We start from the raw sequence: 20419 nt of genomic DNA on the forward strand, positions 1-20419 counted from the left end.
GCCACCTTTCTCCACATCCTATGGGAGTGCCGCGAGGTGGCGGAATACTGGCGCCGGGTGCATGAGGTTATGGGACGAGTCACCGGGGTTGCTCTGTTGCCGGAGGTGCGTCGCTGTGTTCTGAATGTGTGGGAGCCCAATGATTATAACGCGGCCCAGACTCGGTGGGCGGCCCTGGGGAACATGATTGCCAAGAGAGATATAGCGCAGCTTTGGGGTTCCCAGCGGCCTCCCACCGTGTCTGTATGGATGGAGAACATGGACTGGTGCATGTTCAGGGAGAAGACTGTGTATGTGGCTCGTGGTAAACCGGGGGCATGGGGCAGAATCTGGGGGCAATGGAATGAGTATCGGGGGAATATCTGTGCTCCCCCCCCTGGTGGACACTTCCGAGGTTGCCTTGTCCCCCTGACCCGTGATGGTTCCTTGCGTATTTGGAATATCCGAGTGTAGACCTGGCTCACCCGTGACCCCCCCTGACCTCTTAGTCCTCCTTCCCCTTGACCGCCATCTGGTGGTCGGATGTGAAGTCCCCCTGCTGTAGTCTGACGCCCACTTCATGTCACTACGCCTCGCCTTTTGTTTTTTGGTTGTTATTTATGTTAAATGTATGTATCCTGATTCCCTTATGTGTAACCGGAGCTTCTGTAATGGGCTGGGCCCCATGGGCCGGTTAATGACTTTAACACTGTGTGATCCTTTTTGATTCTAGCGGCCGGCCCTGGTGGTTGTAGGCCCATACTTGTATCCTTTTTACTGTTCAATAAAAACTTTAAAAAAAAAAAAAAAAAAAAAAAAACTCAAGATCCTTGACTTGGTGATGGGCTAATGGCAACTTTTTTTCTGAAACCCAATTTCCACACGTTGTCACTTGTGCTCTATATAGTTTTATCAGTAAAACCGTATGCCTGCACATGTAGTGGCCATTTTAATGGAAAATCTGCTGTCTGGAAAGGATAGTGTGCTACTGCACCATGCTTTAGTACTACTTTGACAATGTGCTCCTAAATGCAACACCAGCTGCATACTACACCCTCAGAACTCTCCTACTGAAAGCACGTGCTTCATTTGTGACACTTCTTTGTGCGATGCTTGGAGTTTTCAGAATCCCTATGAGTACAGTGATGTAACTCTGATGGCAGCATCCCCAGTCTGAAAATTGTTCCAGCCTGCAAAACCCAGAAGCTGCGGCAGTCCCCCAACCTGCATTCTTGAGCACCTTTGGCCGCGTGGTAGCCCCGCCCTCTCCTTGCAACCCCTGCTGCCCCGAACACAGCCGGCCATGCTTCAATCTCCCAGTCCCCACCCAGAAACACCTGTAGCCACTAACACAGCTGGCTATGTGGTGCAGTCTTCCAACCTGCAACCATGAGTGCCGCCAGTTGTCCTTCAGCCCGAGCACTGCCGGCTGTCCGGCAGCCCCACTCTGCAACCTCGAGCACCGCCGGCTGTCCTGCAGCCCCACTCTGCAATCCCGAGCACCGCCGGCTGTCCGGCAGCCCCACTCTGAAACCTCGAGCACCGCCGGCTGTCCGGCAGCCCCACTCTGCAATCCCGAGCACCGCCGGCTGTCCTGCAGCCCCACTCTGCAACCTCGAGCACCGCCGGCTGTCCGGCAGCCCCACTCTGCAACCTCGAGCACCGCCGGCTGTCCTGCAGCCCCACTCTGCAACCCCAAGCACCGTCTGCTGTCCTGCATTCCCACCCCGCAGCCCGAGCTCCTACGGCTGTACTGCACCCCGAGCACTGCCAGCTGTCCCTCTGCCCCACCCTGAAGCGCCTAGCACAGCTGCAATTCGTCCCCCCCCTCCCTTCCCCCATCCTGCATCCCTGTTAACACCTGAGCTCCACTGGCCAGACTTTAGCCAGCTCTGCCTCACCCTTGGTTTTTGTAGTGTTGCTACTGAATGGTGCATGCTGCTCATGCAGGGTTGTTGTTGCTGCATGTATGATTATTTTGCTAATTTGTAGTAGCTCCTTGAAATACATTCTGCACCATGTTTATCAAATTCAGTAAACAGCTGTGCCCCCGAAAATAGGGCCATATGCGTCAACCTATTTTACATTCGCACACGGTTTGAATCGTTCAGTTTGACCATTTGCAGATTCAAAATGGCCTTTCAAGATGTATGAAAGGCTATAGCAGTGCATTTTATGTAAGTTCAATTTCTTTGCGATTGCCTAAAATTGCACCTGTATTCCCTAAACGCATGTACCAAGCATTTCCTAAATACAAACTGTACATTTAGGAAAAGCTATGGTCGATGATAACCATGTGCAATTTTTAAAATGCACAAAAAATGAATTTTTCAAAGAGCCATGTAGCACACACATGCCTCTAGGTCTTGTGTCACATTTTTTAGGGGTGCTTCAGGGTGGTCTTTGGGCCCCCGGGCACAATTGATTTACATTTCTAATTTGTGATTGATAATTAGGTAATTGCAAATTAGTTATGCAAAACCATCCACATCTTCGGGCTTAGGCACATAGGTGCAAATGGAGTAGCATTTCCTAATAGCGATTCAAAAATTTTGATTGCGACTCTGGAGGAATCGCTTTTAGGGAATCGCTATTTTCTTACATACCATTTTGCATTCCGTCAATAGCGATTACCTAAAATTCGCTATTTAGGGAATACTAACTGGAACTTTGGTACATGTGACTCACAGATCACTGCATGGTGTTTCCTGCTACTGTGCACCTATCACATACAAGGCCATGTGCTCAGCAGCACAAGCATTACTCCAGGTCTTGTTCGAGCCTCGTTTTTACAGCACAAGATGGGTGAATGCATTGGGTCTGCTGGTTGGTGGTGCATTTTGTCACCAGGCTGCGAGGATATTTCGTTTTAATTTGTAATCAATGCTCCTATTTTGTCACCATTGCTTGTAAACTCAGACCAGGCAATGTTGTCTTTGCTGTGATATAGACGCATTAAGTTGTCTTTTCGGCAAAGCAGACTGTAGTGTTTAGTACTGCAAACCACTGCCATCTTTTTCTTGCAGATTAGAAAGTGCGAAACTCCCTCTCCCACATAGTCTCAAAGCGCTTCCGCCAGTTCTAAAGTGTTGTATGTGTGTTCTTATTTTCCCCAGTTTTTTTGTACTCCTTTTTTCGACTTCGGAAGGATGGAATGCTCGGTCACACTTTCGGCGATTTTTATTAGTGACGCAACCGTGTTTATTCTGGCTCCTATGTGTGGAAGGAACTGCCACCCCCAACGAGACAGTGGAGTCTGAGGCTTAGGCGGCAGCATCCTCTGCGCATGCGCAGGCACACCACGGAAGTATTTCAGGTCCTGCCCTGGTCGGCAGGTCATTTCCTTATGCGGCTCAAGATCTCTGTTGCAACCGCAAGGTGACGTGTCACTTAATACAAGGAACAGAGGTAGCCACCAAGTTGTGTATTTAAATACCAGCACATGGGTTTCACGCACCGCCCCCCCCCCCCTACCGAGGTTTGGAAAAGTGTCAAACTTAGATCAGCTCCACTGCCTTTAAACAAGTGTCATGTGGCTCTGAGTTCAGTGCTGATTTGGGAGGTGAAAGTTGCTGTTATGTTAGCTGCATATATATTCACCAGATTAAAACTTTTACGTCAAATATATATTTCAATTTAAATCTGTTTTGTGAATTGAATGAATATAGTGAATGCTTCTATTACTTATCGGTAATTGCATTACTCCGAGTCCTACTGTCGCTTGTCTCCATTATCATAAGGAGCCCCCTGTGCCTCGTAGACACACCTTCTACCAATATAAAAAGCGCCCCCCCCCCCCCACCACACCTTCTGTATGTTCCAAGCCACCTTAGACACAGTTGGCATGACAACTAGTCTACTAGGCCCCAAGTAACTTCCCAAAACAGCAATCACGGATAAGGGTGTCACCAGGCCAACTACCAGCAGGCCAGACCAGTATTTCAGTGTCCGCTGTCACCACCAGAAGTAAAGAGACTGATGTAGTATCCGGCTGGATACATTCTAGTGTTTAGCCTGTGATGTAAGACACTCTACACCCACCCACCACAGGCGTCACCAGTCAGGTGACCCTGCTAATAAAAGGGACCGGACGCACGTGCCCTGGGCCAGGTATTGCACCATACTATTCTGCCTCTGTACTTATTCACCATGAGGGCCTGAGGCCCACCACAACTGACACAGCAATATTCCATATCCGAACCTATGGCAAGCCGGAGACAGAAGAACGACGCACTTTAAACATGCGTCAGAACCGCATGCCCATCTCCGAAGAATAATACAAGGAAATAGAAGCAGAAAACCAGAGGAAGTAACACGCATCACATAATATGAAATCAAGTAAGCCTGCAAACCAGAACAAAGCCCCTACTGCGTTTATTAATCATGGCTAAAATATACCATATGCGCAAGGCGACACTTGGAGTCCAACCCAAAAAAACATAAATTTAAAATGCCGACGAACTTCACAAGTAATAAACTTGCCTAAATCATCCAGACGGGACCTGACCCTCGGGCCAGAAGGAGAGGAGGAAACCATAGGAGGCAAGCGCCCGCCCCTATGGCTACCTGTGTGCGCACGTGCGGCCATCTTTAAAGGTTTTTTGACGCCCTCTACCACTTTAAGATTGTTTATCCATTTTTGGAACAAAAACTAATAGTAGAGAACTGAGAAAGCCACGTTAACATGTCTGCCTCTAACAGCAGTACCCCATGGATTGCAGTGCACTTGGAGGGAAGAAAGAGGCCTGGTAGCAGTGTGTGGAGTTCGGGTCCGTCCAAAGCTGTAAAAAACACACAGCAGCCAATAACAGACATTGGCCCACAAGCTCTGGCGCCGATACTGACTATTTTGCATGCGGATTGCTTAGACCTCGTGTTTTTAGTGAAGCGCCGGCAGTGTCTGAAGGGACGCAATTGGCTGTAGTGGGGTGACCCATTGCCCGTTTTTAGGTCTCGCCTGACCCAGCACATCCGCTGGTCTGGCGAGACTTATTGCATACATGCCAACATTTCAGAAGAGCAAAATGGGAGATTCTTTAAAAAAAATCAGGAGAATGGGGTCTTGAATCGGGTTACTGTCATGTATGGGCTTTGGAAGTGTGCTGCTGCAGGACTGGACATTTGAAACGCAAATGCACGTTTTTTCTTACCTTTCAGAAGCATGGAGCGCAATGGCAGGCAGAGAGAGAGTTATGCAAGTGTTCTGCACTCACTGGCCTGGCAGGTTGCTGGCAGTGCATATACCAACCCCCCCCCCCCCCCCCCACCTGTGTGGCAGCCCAGGCACACGCACAGCCGCCCCCGAGTACTTCACAGGTCCTTAAAAGACCATTCACTTGTTAATGGGGCTTTGTTGGTTGTTCACCCCTTCTAGAGCCCCTGTCGCCACTCTGACTATTGCTGGAAGAATTAGCACGTTACACAATACCAAGCCCTGTCTGCTGAAACCCCGAGGAATCGGGTTTTTGCTTGCAGGAATCGGGAGGCGGGAGACTAGTCTTGAAATCGGTAGTCTCCCGCCTGAATCGGGAGGGTTGGCATGTATGTTATTGAGAGGGCTCCAAAAAGTGCTACCAGGCCAGCCTAGAGCTATAGTGCATGTGCGCGGGCGCACGCGCCACGCTTTACTGCAATTACTTTCACTTTTGCTGCCGCACGGCCGCTTTGATGTTCGATCGTGATCACAATCGCTATCACTTTCACTTTCTCGGCCGCAGGGCCACTTTGCATAGCCAATAGGTCTCGCTTTTGGGACCGGACCTTATAAGTATTTAGTTATGCAACTGTTGCATGGCTAAACACTTATAAGGTCCCAAAGGCGAGACCTATTGGCTATGCCATTGCCTGTTTTGTGCTGTGGTGAGCCAACGCAAAAAATCAGTTTTACTGACCAATGGATGAAGCCAGTTAACACGAAGCCTCTTTAGCTCTACATTTTTCATTTAAATAACTTTTTGAAAAACAGCCCACCAAGACAGCTCAAGTTTTAACGGCTAAAGCAGCCGGGGAACCAGGTTCGAGTCTTGGCAGGACGCTCATCATCCTGTGATTTTGGACAAATCAGTTAATCTCCCCGTGCCTAAAGAATGAATGTGTCCTGGCAGGGACGCTCAACAACATCCTGTGATTTTTGAGCAAATCATGTAATCTCCCTGTGCCTAAAGAATGAATGTGTCCGTCTGTAATGCAAATGGTGCTCCTGTAAAGCGCTCTGATACCTTCTGTTCGAGTTCGCGCTATATAAAACTCAGAAACAAACCACAACAAAAAGCTGTCTCTTCGTATGGAGGGGAAGAACTTGGCACCTTACAGATTCAAAGACCAAAGAAAGAACGGACGTCACATATAAACAAACAGATTTCCTGACAGGTGAACTGCTTGAGGGAAAGGTGATGTTTTACAGTCCTATTCGAAAGCTCGAAGGCAAATTGCGGTCATACCTTAAGAGCGCCCTTGGGACATTATTGCAGCCTGCTTCTGGGCATCTTTTCATGGCGAGAAGTGATTTTCTATTCAGATCAAACTGTTGTGCAAACAACCAGATAATCCTTTGCAACTTTTCCTTTTCTTTTATTTGAAAGAGTGGGCCATAATTCAATTTTGTAACTTGCGACTTTGAAAAGCAGTTGACACATAATTTGATTTGTTTGCTACATAAATAATTTGTAGCAAAGTGGTACTACGGATGAGGTTACTAATGTTTGTCACATGCTGTCGTTGGATCCCGCAGCCTACGTATTTGTAAAGATTTACAGCAATGTGTTAGAATTTTAAATGTGATAAAAGATGAGTGACAACACGGGTATTTTTTGCATTTTAAGAAGTTTCTGAGAAGAACTGAAGAGAAGGGAGGGTTGATCTTAAAAACATAACGACGCAATTAAGTCATTATCCTGCATTTATCTTGCCTTAATGCCCCCTTCTGTGCTTCCTTTCTCTGGTGATCTGCCTGGAGCTGGTAGAGCTACGCGGCCTGCCTCAGCCTAAGATACATTGGCCTCCTTGGTGTTGAGGTGAGATCCCGTCTCACTTTGCCTTTTGCGTGCCTGGTCCTGCGGGTATCCGTCCCTGACCATGGCTTTGAGACCAGCTGAAAGTTGCCTGGTGGTTCTGTTGCCCTTGGTGCAAGAGTCCTCTGTGGACCTGTGTTGCCTGAGGTGTGTGTCATTATATAGATTTGGTTATTTATTGTTGAAAGGCTCAGGGGCGGGCCAGATTTGAGATGTACATCAGATCCCATGAGATATGATGCGCATGCCAACCACGTATTTGCGTTGGCAGAGGAGACTGCTTCAAAGGACCAAGGGGGGCTTGCTACATTCTGCATGGCTGACCTGCCAATGGGGGTGGGGAAGGAAGGGCTGCACCTGAGCTTAGCACCTGAGGGTCTTTCCCCTGAGCTGGTTGTTCACACACCGCACTTGGGGTTCAAGAGTTATGGCGTCTCCTCTCCGCATGTTGAAATGGCAAGCAGCATTTGCGCCTCCGTGCTAACTTGGGGGAAGGAACAATATACTGAGGAGGCTTTCTTAAAGGCACTGTCTTGGGAGAAGTAATTGCATTGGGCATTTAACTATCATGAACTCGCTGGATTTGTATTTGGTATAGTGATGTTCTTTGAGGTGCTATATTGGTCAGTAACATAACATGTGTATTTGCAAAGCGCACGTTCCGCCCATAGGTATCTTGGCGCTGAATAACAGATGTTTATTGTTACCCAACTCAATGGTACTCATTTTATCGACCTCAGATGAATGAAAGGCTGAGTGGACCCGCCAGGATTTGAACCTGTCACCATGAGGTCGAACACAGGGCCCTGCGGTGGAAGCACTGAGCCACCAGACCCGGCATGTCAGTGCTGTTTAGGTCTGTATTTGAGCCTCATACTACTTCCTTCACACCCACGTTCAGTGCTTAATTTGAGCCGGTGGTTGCATGGGGGGGGGCACACATGCACTAATTTTTTGGAAACCAACACTTTTTTTCCTCCTCATATTTCGACTCGGAGCGAAAAAAGAGTAAAATAATGAAGGCGGAAAGAAGGTGGAAGAGATCAAGTGACAATGAAAGAAATCTAGGATGAAAGAGTGAGATCATTGGACAGGGAGTGTCTGGTGGTGGATGAAAGAGGCATGAGGTGGGATCGAGACTATGCCACCTTGGTATTCTGCACGCCCATCATTAGATAGCACTGGACGTAGGCTTCGTAGCAAAACTTTGGGCCAGACACTTATTCTTTTTCATATTTATGACTGCGCCACGTAGATTGTTCTGTTTGATTCATGGACATCCTGCCTTTGGGGCTTGGGGCTTTTCTAAAATAGGGGTACCTCTCAATATGTTGTAGGTACTCATAAAGGTGAGCCCACGTGGATTGTAACTGCAGCAGTTTCACCAAAATTAACCTGCGGCAGTCTAAGCTTCCCGTTCATGGTCCAGAGAGAGCTCGGTAGCCAGTAGGAGCTGGGCACCAAGCCTCTCTGCAAGGTTTCTCCGACATGACTTTAATGTTTACCAAGTTGAAGTCTGGTATTGAGGGCACTAGCATTAAACTTGTTGCTGTAACTGAGAGGGTTGGCCAAGCAAGGTAGTAGGATTGGTCACGCAGAGCAACCGTTTCTGATTCGGGAACGGTGGCGCTACCAATGTTAGTCCTCTTCATAAGCTGGAATCACAAATGCCACAGATCCAGGGGAAAGTTGAAGACTTGGAAGGCGCTCCCATAAAATATCCACATCCACAGAGTAGAAGGAAAACTGTAAACATGGAAATCTTCTTCGAGATTCTCTTGAACAACTTGTCAGTGGAACACTTCTTCTCGGAGTCCTTTTTCTGTTACAATAGCTCTCCACTGTCTAGAATTGCAGCTGGTGCCAGGCAGGCCTTATAGACTCATACATTTCACAAATCCTCAGTCTGAGGGTCTGGGATCGTGTCCTCCAGATCCCCCTGACGAAAACGGTGCACTGTAATCTGAGGGGTCTAAAGTGAAGATTTTTCCGGACTTTGCCACATTGGTGCAGCCTGCCTGGAAAATGGTCATTGATATGAAGAAGGAACTGTATGATAGAAACATCAAGTATGCCATGCTTGATTGGTCGAAATTTGAAAGTGGATAACATGAGGATGGTATTTGCACCGCGCTTATTTGGTGCAAGCTCGAAACTCTGCTAAGTTCACCTAGAGGGATGTTTGTCTCAAACTGAGGCTGAAATCACAAATTCATTCAAGTTTCAGTGACGGTAAAGCTGATTTTGTCCCACAGTAACAGAGGAGTAGATTGTAAAACCACAAATGTTTATTAACAGATTAGTTAAATTACAATCTCAAATCAAATCTAATGGGTAAAATCAATATTCACCTGAATATGGCATGCATGAATATAATCAAAGCAGTTCAATTAGTGATGTAGGTATTGTATTATAAAAGGTAACGTATGCAAATCAAGGCAAAGACTATTTTCCAAACGAACTCCCTAATTCAAAGCTAAGGTCATGGGCAGGTTGAGGAACTTCAAAGGCACCGGATCTCATCAAACATAGCTTTGAATGAAATGCCAGTAAAGGTTTCAATTATATTGAAGAGGAGCATGCTTGCTCTTGAGAGTATCTCTAGGAGCAGAAAAATAAGGAGCATTGGTTTCAGGAAGAGAGAAAAAACCTGCCAGGGCCAACAGATGTAACGAACAAGCTTCTCACAGTTAAACCACAACTTTTCATCCAAATTATACAGTGGTAAGGTTTCCAGAGAGCTGGGACCACCCAAAACTCCGTGTTCTTTCCGTACTTATTGTCGGCCTCCTTCTCACGGGTAACACAATGGCAACTTTTTCTCCCAATGCGAACTTCACAAAATCTCACAAAGGAGGATTCGCCTCCTCTGTTTCTCCTTCACTGCAGGTGTTGACGTTCTTGTCCAAACCAATTAATGGCTACTCTACAACTTTCAAAATGTAAGCTAGCAAAGAATAACATTTTTCATGAGCACACAGTTGCCATGGTATCTAAAACAGAGTACTATGTACAGCAAGCAGAAATACAACATTTATTTCAAAGATGGAGCGAGGCACCTAGGCCCGCTCATGTCAACTTTAAATGCACGTTAGCCAACTAAAGTTACCCAAAGGTATGATTCATTCTGCTGAAACCTAAATCTAAAACAGAATAAAAAAACGGAGAAATAACGTGTAAGTAATAAATCCGTTCATAATCATGTAAGCAGTGGTTATGCGTGTTAATGGTTAGCACATTATTTAAGTGCAAATAAATGAAGATGACACTGCATTATCAGGCTCTTATTGAGTTTCAAGGTGAGGTCACTTCAACTCCGCTGAGGATAGAGTGGACTTTGTGTATCACTTTGTTACTCATTTGAGTGGCAAAAGTTCTCCTTAAGGGACTGCAGATAGGCAACCTGGGCAGAGAACTGCGGCCTCTGAGCACAGGGCCAGCAATACTTTAACCCAGGGTGAGTCAATGTGTCACGGGCTAGGCGCCGACGTTGACAAAGATTCATTATCTACTGTGCGGGTGGGTTTCTGTCCAATACTTTCCATTTTAGCCAAGTTTGGCGGTTGGTACTATCCCCTGAGGGATCGCGATAGTACGATGGCTTCTGGTGTCAATATTGCTCTGAATGTGATTAGTAGGCCACACTTTTCATCCATATCCTCACCCAGTGTTATCTTATACTTCTTTCATTTGGTTGGGGTTTTGTGTGTATATTGCTTTCAAGTGGCTAAGTCGTAGTGGACACCACAGCATATATTGCCACTTTGGAGTTTAACGACCAGTTCTTTTTACTCGCTGGGCCACATTTATTCAGCAGAAGGGAGGGTGAGCTTCCGCTAATGGATGTGGGGTTTTCAGTGAGGGCGGCAAGAGTGGGCCGGAAGGACTGTGGAAGTTGGGGAGCTGCACTGACTAGCCTTACCTTGTAGGAAAGCTGGCTGTGATGTTGAGGTTTGTGAGTCTTATTTCTTGTGCTCTACAGGGCACTGATTCCATCTAGTGTCGAGGGCGAGCGCTGTGCTCCTGAAGCCATATAGCACTTGAACATATTATATGGGACTGCTGGAAGCCTTAACCACCCTAATAAAGTTAGGAAGGTGTTGCAGTATCTTGAATGGCGTAAGGTGAATAGTGCCGTGCTGCGGAAGAGTCTCGTCCTTTACAGATCATATGGTCTTTAGCAGTGACATCCTAACATCTGATACTTTTTGTACTATTCTATGCATCCTTCTAGTATTATAACGTCATACACAGAGTAAACTACGTCATGACTAAAGTGGTTACATGGGTGATACTTCATAGGGCTACAGAACATATCAGACCATACTGTGACTTTAAAAATGCATTAGCCGAAGGAAAAGAAGGTCGTGGGTGGAGTTCTTCAGACCTAGGACTTCCTCCAGTATCCAGAGATGTGATTTGACTGGAACCAATCCATGACCTTGTGTACTGGGTTACCTGGACTTGATATCTTCTTCAAAACTGTTTTCACCAATCTGGCTATGTACCCTTAGTTTAGTTCACATTATTTCTGTCCAATAGAAAATCTAGCTTGTACTATTTACAAACCTTTAGTTCCATAATGTTTAATATCAGTTCATCTTCGCTATCTGAACAGTGTTAGAAATAACAATTAAGTTGATGCTACCTGGATATACATTTTTGTGGGGGCCATTTGGATACGCTTTCTGGTTATGAGATATTATTTAACGTCTCAATCCATTGTCTCATAGATCATGTCAATCCCCTCCCCTCCCACCCCTTCCATTCAAGCTAATTCAATTGGCAATCTCTAAATATTGATGTACAATGAATATTTAGAAATTTCTCCTAGGTCTGTGCCTGAAAAAGCACGTTATACACATGGGTTTGTGATTAATCCAGAGTTACCATCTGATCCAGAACATTTGCATACTTCTTTTTCTAGTTATTTAAGTTCAGCCTAGTAATTACTAGCAAGGGTAACTGTTGAGGTGCAGTAGTGTGTGCCATGCCAGTTGAAGACTGTCGTAAGAAACCTCTTTGAGGTGGTCACTCGTGTCCAAAGTAGTTCACAAGCACAGCTGGCTCTTAATTTCATCACCTTCAGTTCCAGAATTCGGGAAAGCGGGATTCTTCCATTGGGAGGTCTCGTGTCACCAGTTTCTTGATTCCACTTTAGTGTGTTCCCCTAAGTGGGACAGGGATGCCCAGATGTGAGTTTTGGGTACACTGCCACTGGAACCAAGCTATACCTGGCTGATGAGCCCTAATAAGGGTGAAACCCGCCCTGGGCTGTTATTGTTCTAGTTCACAGAGGACCTGGCTTGGCAGTTCATTGCTTTGCTGTTTCCATTGGAGCTGGGTTTAGACTGATTTGCATATGGCCATGTCCAAACTGAGGTGGAATGGTGTGCTAAATAATGCTGTATCGGGATGCGGCCCAAGTGACTACCAGTGCTGAGATTAACTCGAACATTCCATCCATCACTTTTTTTGTATACTTTAGCATTTCCACCCATGACGGTGCTTCACCGTCTACTGATGCAGTTCATCTCGCCTCGCATGCATTGCTGTTTCTTTCCATTCTTCTTCTTTCCATTCTTCTTCTTGTATTCTTTCAAACCAGTGAATATATTTGTTTGCCTTTCCATTATTTATCTTAAAGCACGTTGGCGAAAGCGCTACCAAGTCTTCGTTAATAAAAAATAAATAACAAATTAGTTCTGCTCACAGCAAAACTGATGGATAGTCTGATTTTGTTTTCCTCCTCCATAAAATGAGGATATATGATTATTGATGATTCTAATGGGGGCCTGAAATCGCACTGACCAACAGCATTTCTAATTTGATTGACACATTGTGAATAATGGTTGATAGGAATGCAGTGTATCATAGCAGGCATGCGTAATGCATAATTTGTGGGGCTTTAAGAACTACCCCTTCCTAGCAGTGGCTTTTATGTCAAGCTAGAGGTTTGGGCTCAAGATGATCTCGTGATGACAACCAGGGCAACTTAGCATTGTAATTACCCAACAGAATTATTTAATCTCTTAGGAATTCATGACATATCATGTTTAAAGCTTAGTCCGTAAAATCAAGGCCTTTCCCTCAGTGGGTGTAGCATATCAATAAGAATACTAGCAGTTTTAGGAATTCTGCTCACTAGTCTGAAACCTCATGCATGCTTGATGTTGGCATAAACTTTCCATAGGTGCCCATTCATTTTGTTGTGTTACTGTTTTCTAGATGCGATGTTTGCATTTGAATCTATGTCCAACAAAAAAATTGGAGATTTTGTTTTTCTCTTTCAGCTGATGTACTCTTTTGGCCCTTCACACACAGCCATTTTTAGGTTTCGCCTGCACAGCACGTGCAAAATCTCTTGAAAAGAAATCTTAAAAGGGGCTTAGAGCCCACCCATTACTGAGCTTTACTTGCCATTCCTTGACTCCCACGTCACTCTTGTTTTTAAGCTTCCTATTGGTCAGTGCCTCCTCCTCGCTTTCAGCTTCCTCTTGGGCTTCAGTCTTCATCCCTGCCATGGAGAATGGACCAAGTACATCTTACTGTGGCCAGTGTCCTTCCACTGGCCACAAGATCCTGCAGGTACTCTTTATTTTTAAAAAATATATATATATATATATATATTTATTTTTCTTTTTGGCATGCACTCTTAGAGAGTGCATGCATCTGCAGTACCTCTCCTTCCCCCCCTGCTCTCCTCCCGCCCTCCATGGTCACCCTTCCCACCCACCCTTCTGCTCCTCCTGGTGTCAATCCCCTGCTTTTCATGTTGTCAATCCTCCACCCTGCCCTTCTCCTGCCATCTGATCGCTTTAACCTGTCCTCCTCCCACCGTCAATTATTTTAAATGTTGTGGACCATGTAGGCAAGGAAATGGACAGGATGCGTGATCTAGGCACACCCAGGGAAGACTTGAAAGCATGAAAGAGCGGGCAATCAAAGTGAAACAAGCCTTTGCAAAGCAGTAGGTCTCGCATTTATGCGAGATTAAGCTATTGGCATTGTAAATGAGAGTGCATTTTATTTATGTTTTAAAAACCAAAACATAAATAAAAGGCATTGTCATTTACAATGCTAATAGCTCGAACTCACATAAATGACAGACCTATTGCATGCAAATGGTAGGCATCACGGACAATGGGATGGCGGGCGGTCAGTGGGGGGGTTGGGGGTGACTGGGAGGGAGAAGGCATTGAGAACGGGAGGGAGGGCAGGGGTAAACCAGGCACCACAACGGGAGGGGGGGGGGTGAAGAAGGCACCAAAGCACATCGTGCCTGCAGTAAGAGAAACTGAATAAAGAAAGTAGTGCTCACAGACTAAATAACTTGTATCGCGTAACAACCCAAGTAAAGGGGCCAGTCGCCATGGGAGGTGAAGAATGAAAAGGAGGCGGTACTAAGGCGGGACTAACAAGCCTGTTGACGAATCAGAAGCCAGCATTTAGGACAGACCATGACACAAGCCAATGGCAAAAATGGCCGAAGAGTGGACGGGGCTTCTATTCCCTACTCAACTACAACAAGTCTCGCAGAGCAGCGCATGCGCGCTGGATCTAGGCTCGACCTAAAAATAGTTATTGCTATTGGTAAGCAAAGGGACACTTATGCAAGTGAAGAGACTGCTAGAGATGGATTAGTCAAAGGGTGACCATGAAAGAGCAATACATTGCTTGGAGAGAAACGTTTGCAAATGGAAGGAACATCAGAGAGTGAAGAAGGAATGTGAATAAAGGCACTTTGCACCTGGAAAAAGATGTTGATAAACACCGGTAGTGAAGGGTACAAAAGAAATAGTAGATAAACCATTTTTAATGTTGTTTAAACAGGGAATGGAATGAGGTGGGACTGAAAACCTAGATGAAGAGGACATGGGATTGCATAGTGGAGAAGGGAAGAATCTTGGTGGGCGAAGGATGAAACGACCAGGAGAGTTGAGAACGCAAGAGCAAATAACAGGCTGGACCCTTAAGCAGCTCAGATGATGCTCAGATGATGCAAAGAACCTCTGTGAACAGTGCGGAGGCCTGATGTTCTCTAAACTGTCTCCTACAGCTTACATTAAGCATAGTACAATTGCGTCACCTCTGGCATCATAGCTGTAAAAATTGTCAACCATAATTTGTGCCCTTCACCTAATTGCTCATATAACTTCAGCCAATTAAATGGAGATACACACCAGTAACCTATATATCCCAGCCATGATAGTAATTGTTCTTAACCTATCCGGAGGTCAGCCAATCATCTAAGTTTAACATCAATCTTAAAATGATGAAATAAGGTCAGTGAACCACGCTCACAAACATACACACGGTGGCATGCGGAATGAATATAAAGGTCATGGTAAATGCTTACACCACTAATACAATAGTGTTGAATGACAGCCAAAAAAACAAAAAATAATAAAGCATTTTTAATTTTCAGTCAAAATGAAAACTAAACCAACCTCTCGGAATTAGGTTGACTTTAAGGTACGACTCTGAGCAAGGTAGAGTGGGACTTGTTAGATGGTCTAGGGATCACATGATCTCGAGAGGATGCGCTTTTGCTGAATAGTAATTTAGCCATTCAAAACAATGTGTTTAATTTCCCTTCAATTGCTCTACCTGGCATAAAGGAACAACACATGGCTCCACCTGAATCTCACGGTAAGCAGAGAACGGAAAGAGCTTGAAGCAGCAGAAGCACTTTCCCTGCACTAGGTCTTTCAATCACACAGGTTCATGCTTACTGTACTTAACCATCCCTTCTAGTTATCCCATTCTTTAGATCAGTACCATTTTCCTTTCTCAGTATCACTCATGCTAATGACACAAAGATTTATCTGTTTTCTTAGTAGCCCTGAGGATGATTTTGAAGCTCAGACAAGGACTAGAGGATGAAAAACAGGGGACTAAAGCTCAATGAGGCACAAAATACTTATGGGTTCTGATGACAAGAAACTAGAAGTCTTCAATGGTCTCCGAAACACTTTGGCCTCACCACCACCATAACAAAAATCACATAGAATCTAGCTGCTTTTTCAGGTTCTAGTCTAAAATCTCTTCTCCTGCTTAGTGGCAATGTACATGTAACCAGAAGGAAAGGGTCAAGCTACACACTTTTAACTGGATGTATCTAAAGTTCAGACACAGGCTCTGCAAAGACCCAAGGCTTATGGTACGAAGAATAGAGCAGAATATGTAGATCATTTCAAACTCCAAATGTTCGTTATTTTCTCCTAAGTGATTAGTAATTGAACAAGAAGCTCCTTTCCCACAGATCCAAAATACACACTACATGACAAAATGCTGTTGACCCGATTTATGGCAAAAGATCTTTTAGTTGGATTTGTGCCAGGGTGGGGGCTGGCGCACTGGTTGCACCATCACCAGATATATCATTTGTGTATTCTCAAATAATCTTTAATGGCCACAAAGGGATAATTGAATAAAAATACAATTCACTGAGCACCATCTTCCTCTGTGGTGACTTTTCTCTGCTTTCCAAATAGTGGAAACCAAGACAGTAACAATAAAATGGCTTAATACATTTCACACCTGGAAGGGCACAGGTCTAATTTTAAGTTGTTGTCCTACTTCGGTCCTTCGGCTCTGGTCAATGCCCAGTTCTCGGACTGGGCTGGGCTGTTCTTGAGCAGAACTGGACTGCTGTGATCGCAGGGAATTCCCAGGAACCTTGATTGGGTCCATGTGGTCCTCTTTCATTACACCAATCAGTTTAACGGTCTTTCCCCCATGGTGCTTCTGTGGCAGGGAATGATTCACGTTCGTGAAACGGATAACATTGATTCAACAACGGTGGTGATAAATTGATTTTTTTTCTCCCCTCTGGATCCTTTCCCTTTAAATTGCTGTCACATTTTCTGATGTGAAGCTAGAGTAGCTTTGTAAAGTAAAACTGCAGTCAGATGTAAAGATTGAATGCCTACTCCATTATTGCTAAATTATGTTACTGCTGCAATTGCACTCTTATTGAAGCCAAGTAGGTGAGACATGCTGTTTTGTAAATATCAAATCATAGGAATCCTGTAATCTACAGAAAAATCAGCTTCTGGGTCATGTCTGTTAAGTATTCATGATGGAAATTGTTTTGAACCGTATATCAAAATTGCCACTGGTCTGCTGTCAGTTTTGTTTGACATTGGTTCACTTTTTTCTATATTAATACTTTCTTATTTATGTTCAGGATATTGGAAGACACAGTTGAAGACACAAATGAATTGAAAAATAAGACTGGTCAGTGGTTCTATGATGCAAAGTCAAAGAGACACCGGGACAAGATACATGGAGCTGATCTCATCCGAGCTTCTATAAAAAAGAAAAAGCCACCCACGATAGGTTAGTGGCTCATGACATGTTTTTTTTTTAATAGGCAAACTTTGTGTCCGAGATCACTGTTTGTGAAAGTGAACAGCTAAATTGGATGCATCAGTTTCCACAATAGTTTTTTAACTTCTGAAGCTATCTATTCTTTGTATGTATCTGTATATGCATGCCTAGAAATGTTGACTTCCTAACATTTTTTGAAAGTTTGAATGACTTCTATGACAAAATAAAAGGAAACCACTAATTTAGTGCGGTGTCAGGAGTGATTCGCCTGAGAACAAAGCGGCCTTCTATGTGGGAAGTCATGTCACCTATTTTGTGATTTCATAGCTTTTTGCGGTAATTTATGTAAACTACATTGTAGGCCTTTTCCCCTTTATAGCCTCCAGCTTTATAAATAACTTGTTTTTTTTCCTGGAATTAAAGATCTTCAGAAAGGGTTAACCAAATTATTGCCTAGAGATTTGAAAATGTTTGACCATTTTGGATCTGCCATTTCACAGAGTGCAAGTCAAGAATACATTTATCTGATTTCATTAAAATCATAAAAGGGTGGTACAAGCCACCGATGTACATGTCCTGCAATGTATTGGGTAAGGGAACTTGGAATGATTAGGTTGGTGTTTACCAGCTGGACGACTTTAATTAGGAGTTACCTTCTCTTTTCCCTTTGTAGTGTAGTTCCTGTTTCCCTCATAGGCTCTGCGCATTGGAATAATATACACTATAGTTTTTGCATAGGACTAAGGTCAGTATGCTCCTATCGAGTACATTAAACGTAATTACTTGTGTGTGCCAGCTAACTCAGAGGTCGCTAGAAACTTCTCGAATGAACAGGAAGGGATTAGTTTCTGACAACCGCATAAACATGACAACTTTGTTTCCCTTAGAATCGGAACGCATCTCAGAATAGTGGAAACAATAGATAACAGTTTCACTCAGTCAATCGTGCATGCTTAGTTTCTCCAGAGTTACACAGAAATAGATAGACGGGTGTTTCAATAAAAGGGTTTATTGAACAGCCTTCACAGCGTAAGCAGTAAGAAGAAATAATACTGCAATAGCAGTGCCTTTTAGCTATGACATATATTCATATATACATACATAAATAACACAGGCTAAAATGTGAATACTCGGCTGAGGCTTCTAAATAGTTCTACCCCAGTGTACCTAACCTAAGTGTAGTACAAGGTAAGAAGTAGGTGCTGTTTTCTATAGTATGGTATATACTAAATTTAGTATGCCAAGAGTCCCTCTTGGTTCTAGTACGCTCCATACCTTTAGAATGAGCGAGGTGGGAATCTCTATCCGGGTCTCAAACTCTAACACCCCGCGAAGGGAGACAGCACACTGGAAGCTGGATTCTCTGCGAGCAGGGATGACAGTGTCTGGTCAGTGCGTCAGGCTGGGATATGATCTCTTCCGAACTTGCCGTGGCGAACCGTGCAGTCAAGTCGTGCTGAGTCGTGCCGTGGTTTGCCATGGTAAGGGAAGTTATATTTATACCTGGAAGGTGCTTAGGAATGCTAGCATTGACGTAAAGTCGGGCAGAGGAAGACGTCATGGATGAACCCCTAAGGAATAGTAGTTCATGCATAATAGATGAGTTCTTGGAGAAATCAATAATCCTAGCTAGGGAAAGTCCAGAAGGCTTACGGGTCTGGTTTCTAAGAACTCGTTGTGACGTGGGATGGACGGATGTAGGTGACCATGCCTGTATTTGGATTGCATGGCTAATGCCTAAATAAGGACTGTGATTCTATGCCTAAATAAGGGCAATGCGAATTGTGCCTATATACGGACATGATTCAGGGAAACCTATACTCTGGTATCTAAATCTAAACAGAACACCTTCCACCGTTTTTTTTCCTTTCAAGTAAGGTGTTTCAAATTCAACAACTCCATCAAGTGAAACTCGCTCGGAGTTTTACCCACCCTTTTTTGCCCAGTCTCTTAGCCTGTTGGATATATGGTTACAAATGGGTGATATGTATTGATGGTTTGAGATGCTTAACTTATCTGGTCGAAACGCAACCCCTTCACGAAGTGCCTATGATAATAGCCTGACATGCATTGGAGATTACGGAAGACGCAACGTGCAAATACAAATAAAAAAACAAGAATGGTCAAATAAGTGACTTTTGAAAAAAGTATGTCGCAATAAAAAGAATATATAAACTTGTGTAAAGAAGTGAATTGATTTGTAGAACGAACAAAAAAAATTGAAAAAGTTGAACGAAATACGAAGTTAATTTGAAATCTCACCAATAGTAGTGCGTAGTGTAATAGACAATTTCCTTCTTTTGTTTTTATACCACATTGGTTCTGGGTTCAACACATTTTTGAATCAACAGAACCATCATTTTGATTTATAGGTAATGTAAAAGATGTATTCTGTAATAGTCCACCTCAGAGGGTCTACAGGCCATTGAGAATGTGTGGGATTCCTAAAATAACGTGTCATAAGGAGTTTCAACTGAAATGATCACACCTTAATCTATATCACAGCTATTCTCACTTAAAAATGCAGTATGATCGAAAACGGGCAGCAACATGGCACCATAGTACATTAATGTATTTAATATGTTCATGAGGTGATCATTGTTTATTTCACGTTCATGGCCCAGAATGTGGCAGTCTACAGTGTTTTTGGCAGAGTCTAAGTCGTTGTCACCCCTCCATATTGTTTCAATCCCCCCCCACCCCAATACACTCCAGGAATTTGTAGACTGTCTTCTCCCAGAGTGGCGAAGCCAAGTAAGTGGGGTCTGTGAACCATGTGCAGAACCCATAAATAAACCTGACTTAATCACGTAATTGTATCAGCTTCAACATAAATGCAAATCCATGCTTCCAGAGCTTATTTGATGTCAAGTTGAAAATCATGTCCGAGGCTAGTCTGGACAAGATGGTTAGCGGGGGATATATTTATTAGCATGATATAGCATTTTTTAAAATTATTTTTATATACTGTATACAATCATCAATACTGTTGCAGGGTTCACCACAACTGGCATAAATTGTTAGTACAATGCTGTATATGTGGTTCCCCTCTTGCTGGTTAGAATTTGATATAGAAGGAGATGTAAGGAGGAAAG

At 44.2% G+C, this 20419-nt stretch overlaps 1 protein-coding gene across 21 annotated transcripts in view; it reads left to right on the forward strand.

Annotated features, from left to right (window-relative positions):
* The window catches only part of SYTL2 (synaptotagmin like 2), a 462890-nt gene that overhangs the window by 207228 nt on the left and 235243 nt on the right, over window positions 1–20419 (forward strand). For all 21 annotated transcript variants that reach the window (XM_085623168.1, XM_085623176.1, XM_085623172.1 and 18 more), the window contains one exon: window positions 17182–17333. In XM_085623168.1, the coding sequence (XP_085479294.1) occupies window positions 17182–17333 (152 nt within the window). The remainder of the gene's footprint in view (window positions 1–17181; window positions 17334–20419) is intronic.

The sequence above is a fragment of the Triturus cristatus genome, chromosome 8 (assembly GCF_964204655.1).
Source record: "Triturus cristatus chromosome 8, aTriCri1.1, whole genome shotgun sequence".
Taxonomy (NCBI): Eukaryota; Metazoa; Chordata; class Amphibia; order Caudata; family Salamandridae; genus Triturus; species Triturus cristatus.